Below are 22,592 nucleotides of genomic sequence, written 5' to 3'. Positions count from 1 at the left end.
TCATATGTGGAGGCCATTGACTTTGTTCTTATCGCTTGCTACGTCCATTTCGATGTGGCTGAAAGCAGGGTTGTCGGTTCCTTCAGCTGCATTAGTAGACGTTTTCCAGCTCAACACTACCACCTTCTCTGCCTAAAAAAGAAAAGACAAAAGCCGTGCTGTGAAGAAGAAGAAACAGTTTTCCTCTCTTTGACCTGTAGGAAGCAGAGTCAGGCCTGATTTACAGAACGCCTTGCAGGAAAACGCATGTCAGTTGCTGACAGAGCATAGTTATTCTTTGCAGCAGCTGGTATTTTTCTAGGGGTATGGAAAATTTCTTATTGCATAAGACGCTAGTTGTGTAAAATGTTCTTGTCACATAAAATGTTCTTGTCCTGTAAAGCATCTAAAGCATTTTTGGGTGTGCAAAGTTTTAATTGCTGTTTTCATGTCTGGTGTTCTGTCACCACCACGTCCCTGAGCTATTGGATCCCAACCCTTGGTCCTTGCCCCATCTTTGACACGAAAAGCAAATTAACATGTATCATTGCTTTGATGCTCCATCTTCACTAAACATAATGAGATGTTGAGCTCTTCATGTGCAGAAAGTTGCTTAGTTGCCCCCAATTTATTCTCAGTAATTAACTTTCTGCACTAGTGGTGATGCCAACCACTTGCTACCCAGGCAGACACTTGTTTCTGACTCCATACAGAAAATAGTACAGCTGTGAACATTAGCTTCCATATGTTTGGTGTTTTTTCTTTTTTTTCAAAAGACGTCAGAGATTAAACTCCCTGATGGTGAAAACAGATGCTGGTCCATTTAAGACTGAATGACAACAGCTGGATAGCTGCTGTCCAGTTTTGACATGGGCAAATAGAATGGAGTGTTGTAAAAAGTCCCTCATTTCCCTGATGTTCAGCTAAAATGGACAAGATCACACTAAAAGGTGTTATTGTCATAGGGAGAAACATTTTGCAAACTGGTCCATCTTAAAAATATGACCATTGCCCATACTACAGTATTCAAAAAGCACTGAGCAAATCTAAACTTGCATGTTCAGCATCCTGATGGCACTAACTGAGGGGTTATTTCTAGTTTATTTTAAAAACTATATTTCCCCTATGTTAGCGTTTCTAAGGGATGTTATTCTGCTCTACCCAATAATTTCTCCCCTTTTCTTGTATTATAGGGAGGGAGGGAGGAAACAGATACACCGTCTATCTAGAAATGCTTTCTCTCAAACAGTAGCTGATGTTGCAAAAAAAAAAAAAATAATAATAATTTAGAGAACAAGTTTACAAACAAAGGAAGCTTTGCTGAGTCCAACGTGTGCCTTGGATCAACTTCCAAAAGACCAGTGAGGGAGTATTTTGGCAGAAACCTGGAGAACAACTGTCCCTTTTATCTCAGTTGCTGCTCTGTTGTTACTGAAGTCAAGCTGTGGCCAAACACAGCTTCCCTGTCTGTTCTAGCTGCTTTTCTCTCACCCGCCTTGTGCTCTGCTCCTGCCTTAAAGCATCAGGTGCTATTCATCCTGGTGGGAAAAGATAAACCAAGGATTGCTTGCCTTTGTCCCCAGGAGGAGAGATTACTTTAAATTAGAGGATGCATAAATAACTACACTTACTGTATCCGATTTAGACTGTGAGAAGTTGGAAAGGAAATCTTCTTTGGTCAGCAGGAATTTACGGTCTGTGTTCTGCTTCAGTCCTCCTACAAAATAGGTACGTTTCAATCAGCCAAGTTTACACATGTGAATGATGTGTCAGAGCCGAGCTATGGGCACCAAGCCAGGTGAGCAGGACAGTCATGCAGGAAAAGCCATCAAGCAGTCACGGGCTGGATGTTACTTTCCTTAGGGATCATTTCTTTACAATGAAGTGTCCCCTGCATCTTTCAAAATATGAAATGATCCTCAGGATCTACTTGAAATGCCTCAACCCCTCTTCAGAGTTTTCTAGGTCCTCCCCAGGTTTCTCTATGAAATATATGTAAAATGCTGTGACAACCATCTGAGGTAGGTAGGGGATTAGTTGGATGTTTGGGCACTTTTAGGGCATGGAAGATGAACTACTGTGTGAGTACGTGCGTGGGAAAGAGAGGAGAGGTAGGTACTGGGAATTATCTCTATCACCTGAGAATTAAATGGCATCTTGTTCCACAAAGACCAGGGTGATGTTGAGTTGGTTCTCTGGAGTTTCTATTTCTTGGGCTGAGGACTTCTCATCTGGATTTACTGAGTTACTCAGATTTTACACTTTGTTTTATGGTCCAATGGAGAGGCTTTCAGTGGAGTGACTACAGGTGACCTGATCCCAAACTAGTAAGAAGTGGAATATGTCTACAAGCATCACTGCCAGAGCTCAACCTTGCCTTTGCAGAGAGGAGCATGTCAGTGAGGGAACTAAGGACAGAATGGAGGGAAGAAAGGGGAGCAAATCCTCCAGAAGTCTGTGAGGAAAAGAAAATGGTAGAAGCATATCTTGTGCTTACTAGTTACAAGGCACAAGGAATGTACTGGAAGCCAATCTGTCCGCTGAGTTTGGAGTTTTGTAGTCCTGAAGAAAAGAGAATTCATCCCTGAAGTAGTTATAGGTCAGGCAAGTAGGTCTGAATTCTAACAGCACCAAAGTCTGATGAGTGATATAGCAGGCATCTGGCCAGGCATAGTGGGGAAAGCTGTGAGAGCAGCTGATTTTGTGCTATTCCTGCCATGCACAACGCAGATGACAAGTGCAGTTTGCATCTCACTTAGCTGCAAGAGCAGAGAGGCCACAAGCTGGAACTGATGTCCCTGCTCTCATTCGTTGCTTTTATCTCTTCACAAATAGTACAGAGCAACTAAGAAAGGAGCTAACACTGACATGCACACAGTCTGCAACTCTTTGCTACATGCATGGGAAATGTGGTGAAAAGCATGCAGTGCACAGGTGCATGCTTGAGTGCTTTGAACTCACTTAAAGTAAAACTGTTTTTGTCCTCTAGAAGCATGGGTACATCTCCTTGCTTCAAGTTGCGGCCATGTTCAGGGACTACCCTTCAACCTCAGACCCTGCTGGGATCTAACAGGACAGGAAAGATAGATGGAGGTTTTTGACCCTCGGGTTAAAAAACTGCTGAAACTTCTTTCTCCTTAGAAATTTGAAGTAATCTTTCCTGTGATTAGAGACCAAGCATAGAATGCAGAAGGGCTGAGAGGAGGAAATGAGAGTTAGGATGGGAACCTTTATGCAACAGAACATGCAACAGTTGGAAGGGACCCACAAGGATCAGCAATTCCAACTCCTGGCTTCACACAGGACTACCTAAAAATTAAACCATTTGTTTGAGAGTGTTGTCCAAATGCTTCTTGAACTTCAGCAGGCTCACTGCTGTGACCACTTCCCCGGGTAACCTGTTGCAGTGCCCAACCACCCTCTTGGTGAAGAACATTTTCTTAATATCCAGTCTTTGCAGTACGGTCACTGGCATTGACTGCGGAAATGACAGTTCTCCATTTGGTCATCTTAGTTTGAAACAGATCTAAGACTTATGTTCAACCTCAGCTGTGGAACTAGTACCTGTTAGGAGGCTGATAATCATTCCCACAACTATTGTGATAAGTGTCCCAAGTGTGCTGAAGTAGAGATAGGACAAGGAATACCAGCGGTCTGCCAGGACAGGCCTGAAAAGGAGCAGAAAAAGAATTAACCTCTGCTTTCTTCTTCCAGGCAACCTGAAAATGTTGTCTGTTTCCAGACAGAGTATAAATAAAGAGTTACTTTCTGAATGAAATGAGCTGGTACTCTTAGTACTGTACCTCCAAACAATAAAAAGTCCATTGAAAATCTGTTACAAAACTTGCAGGAGAAGTGCCCTCACAGGGGAGGAGGCTGGTCAATGCAGTAGGCAACGTGGGACTGAGCAGGTAAAACAGGACAGTCTTGTCTCTGCTCAGAATCTAGCGCAGAGCTGAGCACTCCAGCTATACAGATGAGGGGATATCATCTTTAGAATGTGCTGCATTATTTAAAGAAAAAAATATGGTAGGACATCAGCCATGTGCTGCTCTAAACAGCCAGAAATAATAGGGCAATTCTCACACCTCACGTTACATCTTGTTTTGGTCACCTTGAGGATGTGCTCTGCTGCTTCCCTACAGCCACAAGTCATGCTGGAGGTCTTGTGTGAGAGGTACAGTCTGTCAGACTGGATGTTGGGCACCTGTGTATGCACCAGGGTATCCACTGCTGATTATATGATGCTCTGAGGTATAATGATTAAGAATCTCTAGAAGTATGTTTGTTTAGCTCCTGTTCCAGCTGTTCCCTGTACTATCATTTGTAATTTTTATGTTTAACTGTGAGTGCCCAAAGACAGACATACAGCAATTGCAGAGGGGAGAAACCCCCTTATGTTTTTCCCATTACACCAATCATAATCTCTCCTGAAGTAACTCAAATGCTAGGCAGATGTTCATGTTGCTTTATATCAAACACATGCTGCGGATATTGCTGATGAGGAATTCGTATACCTTTCGGGAGCTTGTGTGCTGAAAATTGTTGTTAATGGATTTGCTGTTGATGTAGTCAGATTGCTTGAAATGGATATATTACAGCCTGCAGTTGAGAGGGGCAGTGGCAAAGTCCTCTCTGGGAGTGGAGGATAAATCTGAGAACCAATTCCAACCCAAAGTGAAACGACGAAGCCAGTGACAAGACCCACAAATGCACCCTGCAAAACAGAAGACAAAACTTGGACTTACAAGGAAAGCAAAAGTATATTTAAAACAATATCAACAACAAAAACTAGATAAATAAGAGACACTTAAAATAATCTAAACTGAAAGCTACATAGGAAAAATAAAATATACAGTTGGGGAGAACTGGGAATTTACTTCATTTAACTTCTGGAGAGTACAGTGTTTGCTTGTGGCTCCTGAATATACCACTTTTTATTTTGCCACTGTGAATTTATAATCAAAGGATAGCTTTGGGTTGTTTGGTATTGGGAAAAAGCTGGTTTGAGGCCCTCCTTAAATGACTACAAAAGCATTTTCCCCTTTTCTTCCTGTGATTTGTTTTTGCAAAAGTCTCTTCTGGGTGGGTTTGCTAGCTGACAGCTAGTGATTCTTTTTGCAGCATATAATTAAAATTCGCAACTGTAAAAACGTAAAGGTTAGTGACTAGCACATCTATAACAATCCTTTCAGACTGACCCATGGACCATACTCACAGAGTTGGTCAAATACATTTTTGATGGAGTAGCTTTTTCCTCTGGAAATGCTGATATCATGATACTGAAGCACTCTAGCAGAGCACTCCAGTTGAGCCTGCCATTTAAAGAGGTTCATCACTTCATTGGGATAAGGTGGAAAGTGAGAAAGGGTAAAGATCCACATGGAAATTAGCAAAGACATATCCTTGCTGCCCAACACAAAATTATTAGGGGTGGAGGGGGAAGGACAAACCCCAAATTATCAATTAATTTTGGTCCAACAGGGCTTTAAATTTGTACTTACAATTCCATTTGCAAAGGAGCAGAGGATTCCCAAGGCAAAAAGTCCTAAAAGGGGGCCACCGATCATGCCAAAAATGCTGAGTGCTGCCTGTGGAAGGAAGAGAGTCTATTAAGTGCTGTGCAGGAAAAGTTAAAGCTTCCAACAGGGCAAGAAAGGAAGCTGGTAAGAAGGATATTATGGGTTTTTAATTGTCCCTCTCAGCTGGCAGGACTTGGTATAGTGACACGGGTGCTCAGAGTGGAAGCTTAAGCTGTTTGAGGCCAGTACCAAACAAAGAATAAAAGCTAATCTCATAATGGTATCCAGCAATTATTTCCTTACACAACTCATTCTGGATTATTCAATGCAGGCATGAAAAAGCAGCCTGACACTCACCTGCAGCAAGGCTCCCAGGAGAGATGCCAGCGCAGCCATAGCGATGCAGACTCCACCATAAAAAAGGCCTGTGTGGGAAAGGCAGAATGATGTGCATCTGACAAAATGTCTACAGATGGAGAAATGCTTCCTTCTAACCCAGCAGGGCTCTGACATCCCTAAAACAAACCTGCTAGCATCTTTTTTTGTTTTGTTTTGTTTTTTCCTAAAAGAGCCCAAATGGCCAGTGTTCTGTTTGTATTAAAAGGAAATGATGCAAACGTGACAAAATCCTATTCCTGTACACTACTAAAGATTACTTAAGCACTTGATCCTAGATGGATTGATCCATACGGATTAGTCATAACGGCAATACACCATGCATTGTTCACATTTTTCAGCTTATCTCCTGTGATGTGGTTCTTATTTTGAATGAATAAATTTGCTTTTCTTTTGAGCAAGAAAGTAAATGATGGCAGATTACCGGGAGCTAGCAGTGTGACAAAGAACATCCTGGGCTACCAGGACATAGCCGCTCTTGTCAGCACCCACAACACTGGCTCATTTGTTTTCTCCACCTCCACCCCTGTTAAGTTACACTGCACAAGGGCACAAGCAATGTTAATGTGATAGCTCAGGCAACTCATGACAATATCAGAGCACCAACAATGTTGGCATAAACACTGCTTGCAAAAATGTTTAAGAAACTGCTCTTAGGTGAAAATATTTCATATTTGGCACCTGTCACCAGTCCGCTGTGCTCTGTGGTAGGGGCTATGACACTGTGCTGGGACTGTGTTTTTTCACACCTATTACACACACTGCCTTGGGCCACACCTGCAGCTGGTATCAGGCTGTACAACCAGCAGAGACAGCAAATGTACGTCAGAGATGTAAGCCATCTGCTCAGCCCAGTTTTGACCCTCTTCCCTGAGGAAGGTCATTAAACATAGGAGATTATCAGACTGCAGGTCCGAGGGTACATCAGGGAAGACATGAAGTTGCTCATTCTCTGCAGTGCTGTAGTTCACATATCGCTCTGTTCACAAGGTTTGTTACAAAACTGTTTCCTATGCTTCTAGGTTTTGACAGATTAAAGAAAAACAGCACCAATTTTAATCCAAGATATTTGGTTCTGTACTATTGTAGATCAATATTGAATACAGAGGCAGTCTGGCTTTACTGCTTAAACATCAAATGATGGATTTTTTCTTTTTTTTCCCTAGAAATAGTTTGTCCCCCATTCTGCATAAAACTTGCACAGCTGATCTCTGCTCCCCCTAGTATTGCACCAATGTAGTCCTACTGGTTTGAATGCACTTACTCTTGCCTTACGCTGCCATAAGTGAGATCTGAATCAAGCCCTCACTTTGTAAAGCAAAAGTAGAAGAGATTTTCCAGACATACTCATCCCCATGGAAATCCATGACAGCTTCTTTTCAGAGAGCGATCTGAAGTATGGCCTAATGAGGTCTTCAACAGTCACAGCAGCCAGAGCATTGATGCTGGAGGACACTGTACTACAGAACACAAGATTTATACATTTCATTGTTTATCTTAGATGCTGAAATCACAGATAACAGATGGATTACTGGCAGAGAGAAACCGCTGCTGTCTAGAACAGTGTCAGAGAACAAATGTAACCACTGTATTGGTTGAAATGACTTATTGCTGCAGGTGATGCAGTTAATAGCTTACAAAAATCATTTAAAATAATTGCTCTTAGTGAAGACAAGGCAAATCTTAATGAAAAGATGGGGCTGGAGAAGTCAATGAAAATATCTGTTACATGTGGTTATGCTATAAACATTACTGTAGCTATGTTGTACAATTACATGTTTATAATATTTAAGAATTCCTACAGCAGAGGGGCTTTAAAGCACAGAGAGGCAGGGCTTGTTAGCTCTGTACATCGCCTGTGGCTAGCCATTTCTTCATGCTGTTAGTAGGGAACTCCAAACAGCTTTGAGTCTTAGGACCTCGAGCACTGCTATTGAAAACTATGAATTTGTAAGATGCAACATCAAACAGCTCATAGTTGTTTTCTTAAAGAAAAAGGAAATGAAATACAGAAGTTTTAGTATAAATGCACCTTTAGTGTTAACAAAAGAAAAAAGAAAAGAAAAAAAGACTTTAGAATCCAACTTACCTTAATGTCCCACTGTAGGCACTAGCTACAAAAAGCCCTGGCATTCCTGGAAAATCCTTGAAAATATCCAGCACTAGGTAAGGCATTAGCTGAAAAAATTCAGAGTGTAAGAATTACTACTATCTTGCTGTAATTTTTCTTTTTTTGCTGTATTATTTTTTTATAACCTTCTCACTGGCATTCTGCCTAGCTCTTCTAACTTTGAGCATCCCATTTTGCACTAGTTATTGGTTTTCTACAAAGAAAACGATTCTTAAAACATCCACTTGAGATACAGACAAGTCTGTTAAGACAACCTAGCAGAGGTGAACATATCCAATGATGACAGTATAGGTAGCTAGCACTGACCAGCAGGTAGTCTGGATTGTACTTCACTCTGTCAGTAGATTCTTATATCTGCTGTTGACACCACAGAAAGGTTTTAGATACAGACCAATAACTTTAAGGTACCTTAGAACTATTTCCATATTGGAAGCTGTGTGCCATCTGTTGACCTTTGCAAGATCGGAGTGTTGGAAAAAGATACAGATTTTAAGATTTTCTACCTGTGAACCATTTTTTTTTTTACCAACAAGTTGGTCTTGTAGTATCTTACTTCTTGAAGTATCTTACTTCTAGGTTCCACCAAAATAATTTGACTGAAAGGAGGCACCTAAGAGTTTTCAGGTATCCATCTTGGCCTTCCATACCTCATCTTACTCTATCCTTAAGTACTGCCTCCAATACTCCATTATCTCTGCTCCTTTCCTCAACTTCCAGCTATTGTCCATGGGGATTTGTCCAGAGCCTGCAATTATCTGAGGCATAAACAAACAAACAAAAAGATCTGCAGGTCTGTGAGAGCCAAGGAGATGCTGGGACTGACTGGTCCTGAAGACAGGTCTGCTGCCTTCTCCAGGTATTCCCTCCCACCATGGTCTAAACTTAATCCCTGTATTACAGACTCACACAATATAGACTTGGCATGTCCTCATTCCCATCCCCCAGCTCTTGAACCCACCGGAATGGTTACACATGCTCCCTTATCACCCTTCCTAAGGGGAAGGATGCCCCTGCCCCTTGCTACCTGCTGAGATGCGGAGCCATACCTGGTCGAGTGCCGACACCTGCTTTGCCGACCAGGGGTCGCAGTCCTTGTAGATGGAGTACAGGGACAGCCCGCAGAGCGTTGCACAGACCAGGATCGCCCAGAGGCCCACCAGGTTGATGTAGAGGGACCTGTGCCAACATGCACAGACACAACATGTTAGAGCTAGACGTCCCCCCATGCTACAATTGAAAGACTGGACCACAAGTCCCCCCCAGAGCCAAGCAAGCAGGTGCCCATGCTTCATGTGGCTGCCCACCTGAAAGGGAATCATGGCATGGCTCCATGTGACATGATATTGTTCTTGGTAGCAGTCTCAGCGCCTGTCCTCTGACAAGGTCTACTCGAGGGATGATGGCAGTGATATGGCAATCCACATATTTCGTCATGTGCATGAGTTTTACTTTACCAGCAGCTGGCAAGAAAACACTCTTTCCCCCGCACCACGCCCCTTGGCAGAGACAAACCCCAGATCGATTTGCAAGGTGGGGTGCCCCAGATCAAAGTGTTGGGTACCTTTAATCAGCACCAGCAATCATTTGCCTCTGGAGCTGCACTACCACACTTACACAATGCTAGAATCATGCTCATAAAGCAACAAAGTCACCGTTTCCTCCCAGCAAAGCCTCCATGGAAGGCAGCAACAAGGCATGTGTTCCCTTCTCCAGGGACCTGATTTGGAGCCACTTCCAGATTCCACTTCCAGAGATTCAGAGATCAGAGATCAAGATCACTGACCCCAGAACTTCCCCATTACTAATTTACCCCCTTGGAGCCTGACAGAGTCAAAGAATCCTGTTCCCTCTCCATGTCCTGCTGGGAGCTACAGCTGACACAGAGACAGAGAAGAAATGTGTGGTTGTGATGCATTAATGTTGCTTTTGCCACACACAGCGGGCAGCCTCTATGGGTCATGAAAAACAAATCAATCTCCCAAGCCATTCCCCCCGCCCCATGAAGGTTTTTCCGTTCTACCTAACTATCCCATGTTCTCAGATGTTTCTCAGCTCTTGTTGACTCCTGGTTCACAAAGCTCTTCAAGCTGTGGCTCACCTAAGGTGGTCAGTTCAAGCAAACACACCCAGAGGGAGCCTGGCCTTGAAAAACAGCGTTCCTTTCCAGCAGTGGCCTCCTGGTTATCTGCGTATCATTCGCTGATAGAGATTGAACTGCCTGACAGATCACATACACTAGACCTGTGCAAACTAAGACCTCTGCTGGGTGGATCCCTGGAGGACCTTTGGTATCCGTGCAAACATATCCATGCCTGCACTGCTGCAGTGGGCCTTTTAGTGCTTTCAGTTTCCAGGAAGGTAAGGAGCATCAGCCTTTGGACTGCTCCAGAGGATCATCAGGATGAATGAAGAAGTAAACATAACTTTATAGACCTTGTTAGGCATTGAAACGTGTATTTTTAGAATGCAGTAGTATAGGTTAACTAGATGAGCCAGCAGTTTTATACCATTGAAAAATTATTGGCAAGCACAATGTAAACTCTTAAAAAGACCTATGTAAATAAAGGCTGATTGGATAACACAGATGGGAAAACTCTGCATTTATGCTTCATATTTGCAATTAGTGCTCGTTGAAACACAGCACTAGCAGCACTTTAAATTTCTCTCTAGGCTAAGTAGGTAAAAATGAAGTAGTCCCCTTCTTATAGACACTTACATATTGGCTGGATGTCTAGCATCGATTTAGCTGAAGCTGTTCCTGCATTGGCATGGCATAATCTACCTTGACATAAGGCACTCAGAAGCTGATACAGCTCAAAATTTAACCAATGAGTTAAATCAATGTAAAACTTTTCAATAGATGCAATAGCAGTGTTAGCCTAAAGCCTGTAGTAAAGATTAGAAAGTCAAGAGAAACACATGAAAGCAAAAGAAATTGTCTGCATCCAGCAATTCCCGTTTTTAAATTGCGTCAGTGTTTGACAGTGAAAAGAAAACAGCGTTTTTCATCTGATTTACACCTCTAGCTCCTGGTACACCCTATGACTAAGCACTGTAGTATAATAATTGTAGCAGGAGGGAGGTGTTCCCATTAATTCTGGATGAGTAACATGAGGTGGAGTTTGGGTGAAGAAGGTACTGTGACTGTGCAAGGCTTATTTTTGGTTGGTTGTTTCAGTCTGTCTCTAACATTTTAGCACTGCAACATGACAGCTGATGACCTTGAAAAGAAAGTAGAGGAAAATATGCTAGTAGACTATATTTTTCTGAAAGTGTAGCTCTCCTGCTCTGAGTGCCTGATATTGCTCATATTTAAGCATTATCTTTGATTTGCCTAGTCACTGTTTGAGGATGACAGCACATGTTCATACCTACTGGTTTGTTTCTTGAATGGGGTGAGATCCTTTCCCAAAGGCTGAGAACTTTTGTGCCATCATTTAAGGCCTCCCTACAGCCCACAAGTTGGGACACATGGAAGAATTACTTCCTCAGATCTGATTTATTATTAAGTAAAGCCTTACAATAAATGCCATGGAGGTGCAAAGCCTTATTATTTTGACCTGATGACACTAGACACTTCTATGTACAGGTTAAATGGCAACAAGAGGTGCAGGCCACCAATGTAACTTGCCAGATGTGTTTAATTATGTTTGCAAATGAACTAGATTATCATCACAGAATGACAGTGTTTACAACTGTAACAAACTGTAAGCATTATACAAAAAGATTTCTCCATGCAAGGGAGGCACAAGCAAGATGCCATGCAGTTCAGCTGCCCACGCCAGCAGGAGAGGACTCCAGCAATTAAGGCTGTGCCAACGCTAATATGGTATGAGCTAAAGAGTCATAGCATCATAGAATCATTTAGGTTGGAAAAGACCTTCAAGATCATCAAGTCCAACCAAATAAATGTGTACTTTTATTCGTAACTCTTGAATCCCATCCAAACCCTCCAGAACCAGACAGCCTCCAATCTTGGTCAAAGCCACTGCAACAGCCCAGAAAATCAGCCCAGAAGCTGCTGTGGTGTCACATTCCCCTCAGCCACGCTGCCTCTGGGACGCCCTGGAGTTGTCCTCCTTCACAAAGAGGGCAGGGAGGGTGTAAGACAGGGCCATAGTCCTAAGTGGAGCAGGTGCTTGGGAAGGACAGTCTCACTGGCACGCAGATTGGGCACAACGTATGCAGCTGTTCCCCTCTACGCAGTCATGCCAGGGGCTGTGGAGAAGCCACATGGTGTGCTGGGAATGTGGCACTGCACACTGGAGATGTGGCTGACGATGAGCCATAAATGTCTGCAGCATAAATGACCGGAAAGCAGATTTCCATTATTGCCAAAACCAAAAATATTTCAGTTCTAAATTGTACATGATTTTGCGGGCATTTTGCTGACTTTATGAAGTGAAAACCCTCATAAAATTCCTTCTCTACCACATATCGCTGCATTATGGAATATAGGGACTATAGTTACGATGTGTATTTATATATTTCTCCTATAAATATACTATATAAACTTGGTAATAATTCTTACATCCAGAGTTGTGAACTATGGGAATGACACTAAAGATAAAGGTAAGATAATAGAGTTAGTAAATATACTCTGTTCTAGAGTAAAGACTGATCAGAAATTTATAAACTCAAGGAAACAGAACTCTCTGACAGTGTCCATAATGAATTCCCATCGAAAAAGTCAAGACTATTGTGAAAACAAAATATATGATTCCCCAACAATTTTATCACTGAATAAAACATTCCTACATTTTCTCACATTTACACCCATTGGTATGGAAAAATCTTTTAGTTTTTACTTAGGTAAAATTCCCCCACACTGGTTTATATTTAGTAGAGTAGCAATTCAAGATGCTGTCTTGATAAGGCTTCAGCACAAGTAAGTACTATATTATTTGGTCTTTAGGTTGCATATAAACTTAATGCAGCTATTTGTATGCAAGAATAGTGGCACAGTGAAACAGTCTGGCAGAAAGCTGAACGTTAGAGTCATTTATATGTAATTAAAATACCAGCATTTATTGTGACGATTTGTATTGTACCTGGTCCACAAAGCAGAAAGCAAAAGTTGTTGCCTTTTACAAATAGGTTTTATAGAGGCAAAAAAACATATTTATAAAAAAAAGTCTCCACTATAAAGAACAGTCATTGCTAAATTAAGACATTAAGAGTTACTGTAGGCAGACTTACATTTTTGCGTGGAACCTGCTTTTGCATGCAATGTATCTCTGTACTTGGGACTGGTTGACGCCATAAATGCCAGTCCATGTGAAGGTCCCACCTATAACAATTGTCCAGAAGGTATGCCTTTGCAAAGGATTAGGATTAAAGCTACAATGAGAAGGGAAAAAAGAAAAAAAAATTTGAAATGGAACTTGGGAAAAAAAATTGATGGAAAACTCATTATCAGAAGACCTTAATGACTAGGAGAAAAGATTTCCTCTAATTCTAAAATAAACTCTCCTAATTTGGCCAGATGTTGAATATTCCGATATTCCACCTTTACATGAAATCACAGAAAGCAGATTTTAAACTCGGAGCTGAAATCCTGACCTAGTGAAACTCTGATCTATCCAAAGGTGAATTTTAACTAATTTATTTGCCTATAAACTCTAGTTGTAAGTAAAGCAGTATGATTTCTGTGACTATTGTGATGAAATGAAGTTCCAGTAGAAAGTCTAATATGCCTGCTTATCTAGAAGGACATGAGTCTAACACCAATACAAAGGTGTGTTTGCATGCCCAGCCTTTGTGGACAGACTGTAAAAAATTTGCTGATTTAGCTCTAAGTGAAGAACAGATTTTAAATGGCATGAATACTTTTTAAATGACACTTTAATAGTGTTATTTAAACATTAGAAAGTGCTTAGCTTGGTGAATAATGTAATATTAATTCACCTATTACATGCTTTTATTCCTTTTCTTTTTCCATCTGTGAACTCTATGACTGGGGGAAGAAGCAATGCTGTATAACACTGCAGTTCAGCCAAAAAGGTTGAAAAATCCCTGTTCACAAGAAGAAAAAAAGTATCCATAGATAAATTATTATTTACTGAAGAACTTGGGGAAGAATTTTATAGAATGACCTGATGAATATCCCCATTCACATTTGGTGGAACCCAAAATGCGTCCTTAAGACACCTACCTGACGAAGTAAAAAGATTTTGCTCTTCACAGGATTTTGCATGATGTAAACCCTAAAATATCTCCCTCAAACTACATAAATTTGTTTAAAAGTACGTAAAATTTGGGTCCCAACTCTCCTCCCCACCTTCGGTAGGAAATTAATTTCACGGTTTGTCACATGGGCTCTACTTGTCAGAATAAAAAGGCACAACATCTGCAAGTACAAACTCACTCCCAAAAGTTCAGTCTTCCTCCATGGTAGGAATCATTTACAATGCGTCCAATTCCTTCCTGTACCACCACAGCTCGTATAATCACAGACGAGAATCCAGCGACCATAATTCCAACCTGGAAAACGTCTGTCCACACCACTGCCTTCAGACCTCCCTGCATGAGGAACAGCACATATCAGGTACAACAAGGCAGCCGTGCTCTTGCTTTACACTTACATGCAGCTAAGAGAAATATTACTATACAGATTATGCATGATAGATTAATTCCATCTTACCCCTGAACAGAAATAATTCTGTATCGGGATGTTCAGAAATTGCATCCTGCAATCTGTTCAAGACATGCTGGCCTTTCTGTGAGGTGCACTAAAAATTACAGTGGCCATACGCATAGGTTAAGCCAGTATTTCCTTCATTATATCCCCCTGATTCAGAAGTTTGTTTGTATCAAAAGATTAATGATCAGACTGTATTCATCTTTCTAATATAGTAAGACTACCTCTAGAAGGCATACCATTCACACATGTATTAAAATATACAAAAAAAATATGTCATGGAGGTTCCATTTACACATTTCTAGGCATTTGGTCAATCAGCAGTGATCTAAAGACCTATTGTTTCATAAGGCACTTGCTATTTTCAGTGGTTCTTGTCCATATGAGCATGCACTATTATGGTTGCAGTGAGCATGTGCTTGACAAACTACCTATCTAAACTCTACAAGACTAGCAGAAAAGTCACAGGAGGATCGTAAGGAAGGAAATCTATCTTTTTGCTGTTATTTCAGCAACAACAGCATTTTGAATGTATCAAAACAGAAAAGGTTTGAGTCACGTTGTAGCTGCCTATGCATCCAGGGAAGTCCCTGGGTGAAGTCCAGGCCTACAGCTGTGCTGTGAAATGGGGCAACCCAGTTAGTAGGTGACTTTTCAGTAAATTCCACATTTGATGTGAATGGTGAGAGGAAAAGACATTTCTCTCAGCTGAAGGGCCAACGTACCAATGTGCAGTAGAAAGTGCAGACCACGCCAGTTGCCACCACGGCACCCCACAAGTCGAAGCCTGTGACTGAAAAAGAGTGAAAGGACATTAGTACGAGGGAGGCACTGGGGACAAAACACTTAAGGTCGATTTTTCACACCAGTCTGGTTACTGAAGACAAATGGAAATAAGTTAAATGCAAAAGCAGAAAGTAATAAAAAATTGCAATGAAAAGATTTGCATGTCTGAACCAGAGGATTCCCATCAGTGCCTGAGCTTGACACACTCACGTGCTGTGCGGCACGGCTCTGTGGGGCTCCCTGAGAGACAGCCCCGGCTAACGGGAAGCACGGCAGCAAAGCTCACGGAAAACATTGCTTCTAGCTAGGTCATAGTTTGTTATGGCCTGTAATTACAGGTCAAGTATCAGCATCAAGGACACAAAACATGTGGGACTCATACGCCGGAGGAGACCAGTGCAGACAGCGTTGGTTTTTTTTCTTCCTTTTTGTTCAACGAACAAGCCAAAAACAAACAAACAGACAAAAAAAGAATGATTGTGATTTTCATTCTAGCCAAAACAATTAATTTTTCTATTTTCACTTTGTTATTGCCTTTTCTTGCCAAGTACACAAATTAATTGTGCCTAATTAAAAGTTTCATTTGGCTCCCTGTGAAAGCTTTTCCCCCATTTAAAAATAAATGTAGCCCATCTTCAAAGCAATAAGTCATTCTGGAACAAACAATGGCAATATTTCATTTTGTAAATATCACAACCAGTATCTTCAATTCAAAATGTCATTGTTCTTGAATTTTTCTTTTTCCAGGCAAAAAGATAGGGTGGATTAACAGTTCCAGGCAGCCCCAAAACAGATTTGTATGGAAAAAAAATGCAGAACTTTTCCCTAGCTGTCTCCTTTTGATGAAATGCACTTAATCAGGGGGATTAAATTTGTCTTATTCTGTCCATTCCTTCAAAATATACTTAATTTTTCATAAGTTTTCTGAGTGTAGCCATGACCTAAGGACAGCATGAGAGAGCTGGAGTAAGTGAGAGCAGATTTTTTTGTTGAGCTACTTCTGTAATTCTTTACAGCCAGGATTAGGGAGCAGAATTACAGCTGGGAGGCCTTCTATCAGTGTTCCCATCAGGATCAACAAATCCTGGAAGACTTCACAGTCAATCCTTCAGCTGTATCTTTCGGTGAGCATTACAAAAAGAAAAGCACGCCAGTGCTACGTGCAGAATAAAACTATAATTTAGAAAACAGTGCAGTACAGTCATCTTACCTTGATTTAGTGCTAACGCTGGAGCGTAAATGACAATGCCAGTATATAAAATCTAGATGGGGAAAAAGAGATATAAAATGAAAAGAAGAACCATAAATTCCTGGAAAAGGTGACGTTTCTGAGATGGTTTCTCTTCAAGCACTTATGCAGCCTGTATTTCCTAAATTCTTAACTGTTGAGAAATAATTTAAACTATTAGAAGATGCATGTCTGATACTAACCAGCACTGCAGTCTCACAACTTAGTCTGCTTAAAACAAATACCACAGTGACTCTTAAATATGCAATTCCTCTTCAGTTTTTCCTGGCTCTTATAATTAACTTGTTTTATTGCTTTAAAACTGCAGTCATACTGCAGAAACAAGAGCAAAAGGAAATTGGTGAGGTTTACACATGGTTTGCTAAGGAATCTATTACAATTTATTTTCTCAGTCTTGGGATCAATATGCCTCTCAGTATGCAACTGCAATGCACATGAATAAGAACAAGAAATACAGCATTAGTTAGGCATTATGGATTGCATTATAAGGGTTTACAGTCCTTGATGTAAGATGAAGCCATGCATGATCAGCTGATTTTCACCCAATACAGGAAGATACATACAAATCAAAGAGCTACTCTATCCACTTTTAAGAGCACAGCGGGATTCATACACTGGTATCCTCTATAATTTCTTCATGTTTATTTTTTAAGTGCCTTTTCACCACTGTTATTACTGCCTTGTACTACCAGGACAAGCTCAGCAGTGGCATGGATCTGAGCAATACAGCTTGCAATGAGCAGATGACTTCTGTGAAGGTCAGCAGTCTTGATTCAAGGGATCGAAATCCAGGCTGAGCTGACTTGCATCAGCTTTTCATGATTGAACTCTTTTGATTCCCTGATTTATACCAGTGGGACCTGGGCATGGAAGTGCAGCAGAATCAGAAGTTATCCAGAATTCAGCAAGCCTTTGCCCTTCCTGCAAATATGGAGTACAGCCCAGCTAATCCAGCACAGGATAGCTAACTGGTGGACCACTTGCTGTGGCTTTTGGGCAGGAAAAATCCAGTCCCCATGGCAGAGCTCTGCCACATGGCCAGCAGCTACGCTGAGGTGAGCCAGGAGGTACAGGGAGTGGTCATGCAGCTGTGAGAAGCAATGAGCATGGAGGGGCAACTGCACCCAGCATTACCACATCACCCTGGCCCTATGCTGCGTGCCTGGTACAAGCACAGGCCAGAAAGGGTGGTGGGACTGCCATGGAAGAAGAGATCAGCATCTGCCCCTGACTGGGACCACCGGGGAAGAAGAGATCAGCATCTGCTGATGGTGGGAAAACCAGGGAAATAGTCTACAGCTGCCCATGTGTGTGTGCATGTGCTTGTTTCTCTCTGTGCTCCGAGTCCTCTCCAGATTTACACACATAGCTTGTACGCCCAGAGAGCTCCCAGCCCTGACAAACCTCCCCTCAGCACCAGCTGCATCACTTCAAAACCAACAAGTACTGACGCTTGTCAAGTGCCGTGTGTGACTTCTCTCCGTGTGACTTCTGCCCATGCAGTGACCATCAGCATGGGCTGCTGAATCCCACTCACTCAGAGTCACCACAAGAAAGGGGCTTTCTTGTATGAGATGAATGAGTGCCAGAAGCTTTGAACCATCAGAAATTAATTTTTATGATGCAAATACGATCACATTTTTGTGTCAATTGAAGCAAAAAAGATAAAACAATCTTTCCATATCTTCAGTGTTTTTTTCAGGTTGTATTACTATATATCCTCATTATTTGTATTTTAAACACATGCCAATAGTCACAGAACAGTTAAAACTACACCATTAGGATCTTAGGGAGTTCCCTTTCCTCACTATTCTTTTAATGATTCAGGTTATTTAAGTTGTTAGTGCTGGGCACAGAAAGACAGCTATAGATCATTAGTTAATTTCCTTGTACACATATTTAAATTGTACAGAATTATTTTTCTGATCTTTACAAGATTACACTTGGTTTGTTCCAACTTACTCAACTGTGATGTCTTCATGTCTGCCCACGAAATACCACCATGATTCATGCATGCTACCACTCCACTTTTCCTATGAATTTGTGTATCCACAAAATCCAGCTAAGCAGCACTGTTTACATAAGAAAATAACACTTCAGTGATCACTATCTTAGTGGTGCAACTGTGATTGCACTAAAACTCCCGTAGTGGGTCTTAAAAATACCAAAAAGGTCAACAAGCAGAAGTGTAACTTGAAAAGCCTTCTAATTCTATATTCATTCTTGCTTTGAATTCCACAAAACATCCACTTCATAACTGTGAACAGAACACATTTTTCTTGCTGGTGTTTCACAGCATCTGGCACACGCTCACTGTACGTCTGAAAGCTGTGGTCTCACACTGACTTACCGAATGGGCTGGATACAGCAAACCGCACCAAGAAAAGCTGCAGGGACTGCTTTAGTTTGACATTCCCTAAGGCAGTGATTTGCAACTTTTGTTTGCAGATGCCCAGGTTTTTCCCAGCAGTGGTGCAAACCCTTGTACCGCTAGTGACAGGCTCCTGACAGCTTGTTTTCCTTGTCACCTGTCACAGACCCTTGGGAATTAGTCAGACTCCCAGAATCCACGGACCACAGGATAAAAATTGACGCTGTAGTTAACAGGGACACATTTACATTTTGAACCTGCTGTGGGCTTCTCATGAGGGCAGCCAAACAACTCCTTTACATGCTGTTTCCCTGCCAGGAAGGGTCACTCGTCTCTTGGCATGGGCGCTGATGCCAAGTGACTGCTCTGGGTGCTCAGCAGCACCTGGGGAGGCCACTGGGGCAGGCAGCCCAGCATCCACTGCATGCTTTGGAGCAGAGATTTCTTTGTCTTGCTCCCAGTCACCTGTGCACTGCGGTGACCTCGTCAGCTGCTCAGAGAAACAGCCAGCTATGCTGAGCTGGACAGTCCTGGTGGCTACAAGGACCACGGAAGTGCTCTGTTTACTTGCCGTTTGTATAACGAAGAGGACCGTTCCACAGAGCCGCAGGTATTTATTAAATCGAAGCTCTAAATACTGCAAAAGAGAAGAAAAAACAAATGTTTATCAGAACTTGGCATTATCGGTAGGACTACAGTGAAGCAATGAGCAATACAAAAAGGGCATAGTGTTTTTTTTAACGTTTTCATGAATGGACAAAACTTAGTATAATTGTGATGGATATCTCTTTCAACTTCATTTGATATTTCTTCAGACCTCACTGCTAGGTAACCACACCTGAGCAGGTGAAATAGACATCAGCTAGTCAGTGACAGAGCCCCCCAGTGGAAACTGGTGCTACATTGCTGCCTCAGGGCTCTCCATAGGCAGGGAGCTGCGCACTGGGACTTGGCAAAGACCAGCACCTGCAATGCACTCTGCAACGTTCACAACGACGTTCCAGCAAACAACAGAACCTGTTTGCATTGTGAAATCAGAGTGAAAAGAAAAACATTATGGTTATGCCTGAGCTTTAGTCAGTTTGGAAACTCCGGCATTATGCACATCCATCTAGACTGCTGAGAGAGGGCAGAAGGTCTTCAGTGGCCAGCGGTTTCTTCCTCCTACGGTAACCTCACCTTCTGCTGCCCAAGGCAGCTCACCATTTTCTACTAGTAAGTGGAAAGTTTAGCCCTTCTCAAAACAGGAACTCTCGCTTTTATGTCCAGCCTGGGAGCACACAACCTCTGAATGAGTTTGTCACGCTGTGGGGCAGATTTCGTTCCACCCTCTGTCCTAACAACCCTCTAGGGCATGTGGTGGCACAAAAGGGATTTCCTTTACCTGCCAATCTGTTAATTTGACACAGACAAACACTGAAAAATCTAGAGTGCTCACTCATGAGGTGAGCGTTTAAATTGTGATCTGTAAGCATGTTCATGCCAGGAAGCAATGCTGAACCCCCAGATGGACGTAAAAGGTTGTCTGATCTCTGAACTCTGTCCGCAGATAGAATGTATATCTTTTATAGGTGTGTTACCCTGACTAAACCCTGAGATTATCAGTGAGTTTCTAGTCATAATTAACAGCCTTTAATGAGAAGGGACGTATTTTAAATAACACAAGTGACAGGTCCAAAGATTAGTAGTTTAAAATGCATTGGAAGCCACCAGTCATTTCTGTTGGGGAATTCTTATCTAAATCTACCAACAGAAGTCTTGTTTTCAGCCTTCAGTGCTGCAACGCCCCTGCTCAGTGTAATAAAATACAAAAGACCAAAGTAGCTATCCAAGGACTTTCACCTGCACTGATGCCCCTTCCCTAACACCCTCTGTGAGAAAAGCAATTTGTCTCCAAATCTGCAGCTAGCAACCATCTTCCATGCAAGATCAAGAGGTTGCATGGACCTTCTATGCCAGAAGAAAGCCCTGACCGGATACTTCCTCACCTAAAAAGAGTCAGACCTGACCTGCGATGCATCTCACCACCCCAGATTTCTTTGCACTGCTAGCTATAGCTTAAACTTACATTCTGGGCTGAAGACCAGTTCAGCCATATTTTGGTGAAAGCAAAAAAACCTTTGCAGACACGGAGCACTTGCTGACCTCACCATTCAAGCAATGGAAATGACATTTACTGCTGCAGCAGGTGTCTCCCCAAAATTTCTAGGAACAGCACAGACATATACTCTGCCAGAGGTGGACTTTTGTGGCTGCACCTGAGCTTAGAAACCTACCTGGAGGGAGCATGAAGTGAGAACTCTGGTTACTACGTTAGATGCTGTTGATGTTGGATGCACTCTGTATGTTAGACGCTCTTGGTATATTAATTACACATCATTAATCACACATCACCACCCAAGCTGCACAAGGATTAAACCACCACTAAACTGAGCAGCTGGAGTGAGGAAACAGATCTGGCATGGTGCAAAGCTCCTGAGCTGCGACAGCAGGGTGAGCATCTCCTCTCTGCGGAGGCAGTGTGGGCAGATCTGGGGACAGAGCGTGTTGCAGCCCGTCCTTGGGAGAGACACGCGATACGGGGCGGCACAGAGCATGGGGAGTTGTTGGGAAAAAGCGTGAGAGAAGTCACAGAGAGAGCAGTCGTGAGAAGGCCCCCAGCTCCCTGAAGGCTGCGGAAAGGCTCCTGCTGCTCCACCTTACCTCGTAGGTGCTGGTAATGCCCAGCCTGTAGAAGACGGGCAGGAAGATCTCAGCACTGCACAGCACCACCAGCGCGTAGGTGATGGCGAAGATGCAGAAGATAGCCCCGTAGCGGTAGATCTCGGCGGGGGTGCCCAGCACCGTGACAGCCGACATGAAGCTGGCGGTGAGGGACAGCGCGACGGGGAGGGCGCTCATGCTGCGGCCCCCCATGAGAAAGTCCTTGGACGTCTTCTGCCCCCCTCCCGCAAACGCGTAGTAGATGCCGATGGCAGCCGACACCAGCAGCATGGCCGCGAAGACCACGTAGTCCCACACGCTGAAGCGCCCCATGCCACCTGCCCTAGCGCCCGACGGCCTGACACAGACCCACACGGGGCTTCCCCGGTGTTGTGTGTGTGTGTGTGTGTGTGTGTGTGTGCGGCGAGAGCCGGGGCCGCGCCGCCGGGACGGCCTTATAGGGCCCCGGCTCCCGCTCCTCCCCGCGGCGGTGCGCGCCCCCGCCGAGCGGCAAGGGGCGGCGATCCCGGCGGCCGGGGCACGGCGCGCAGCTCCCGCCCGCCCCGCGGGGCCGTGAGGCGGGGAGGCGCGCCCCCGCCGCCCCGGTGCCCTCCTTCCATCCTTCTTTCCTTCCCTCCTTCCTTCCCTCCTTCCCTCAGCCCCCGCAGCCTCTGGGTTTCGGAGGGAAGGCAGCTCGCCCCACGGGGTGGTGTCCCCTAGCTCTCTCCGTTAGCACATGCCACAGTCGCCCCGCACGAAGACGGCGAGAATATGTTTTATTCCATGCGTTTTCTATGGGTTGAGCAATCTGGAAG

The 22,592-nt window shown here is 43.2% G+C and overlaps 1 protein-coding gene across 1 annotated transcript; it reads right to left on the bottom strand.

Annotated features, from left to right (window-relative positions):
- Positions 1-22,110, bottom strand: SLC5A8 (solute carrier family 5 member 8). The gene is made up of 15 exons (XM_035551907.1): positions 21,778-22,110; positions 19,646-19,711; positions 16,665-16,716; positions 15,394-15,461; positions 14,396-14,550; positions 13,228-13,368; positions 9,075-9,204; positions 7,987-8,075; positions 7,245-7,357; positions 5,859-5,926; positions 5,484-5,570; positions 4,497-4,696; positions 3,544-3,647; positions 1,611-1,696; positions 1-132 (listed from the first exon to the last, which is right to left on the bottom strand). Exons 1-15 carry the CDS (start codon positions 22,108-22,110, stop codon positions 1-3), a joined length of 1,824 nt encoding a protein of 607 aa, XP_035407800.1.
- Between the last annotated feature and the right edge of the window lie 482 nt (positions 22,111-22,592).

Source organism: Cygnus atratus, chromosome 1, assembly GCF_013377495.2.
Source record: "Cygnus atratus isolate AKBS03 ecotype Queensland, Australia chromosome 1, CAtr_DNAZoo_HiC_assembly, whole genome shotgun sequence".
Lineage (NCBI taxonomy): Eukaryota > Metazoa > Chordata > Aves > Anseriformes > Anatidae > Cygnus > Cygnus atratus.
The sequence above is the reverse complement of the archived record's forward strand: the minus strand, read 5'-3'. Positions and strand labels throughout refer to the sequence as shown.

Coding starts and splice junctions, on each gene's coding strand:
- SLC5A8 (XM_035551907.1), bottom strand. CDS start 22,110: ATGGGGCGCTTCAGCGTGTGGGACTACGTGGTCTTCGCGGCCATGCTG. Junction 19,712..21,777: donor GCATTACCAGCACCTACGAG/GTAAGGTGGAGC, acceptor TCTCTTTTGCAG/TATTTAGAGCTTCGATTTAA. Junction 9,205..13,227: donor AGCAGGTTCCACGCAAAAAT/GTAAGTCTGCCT, acceptor ATGTTGGCACAG/GTCCCTCTACATCAACCTGG.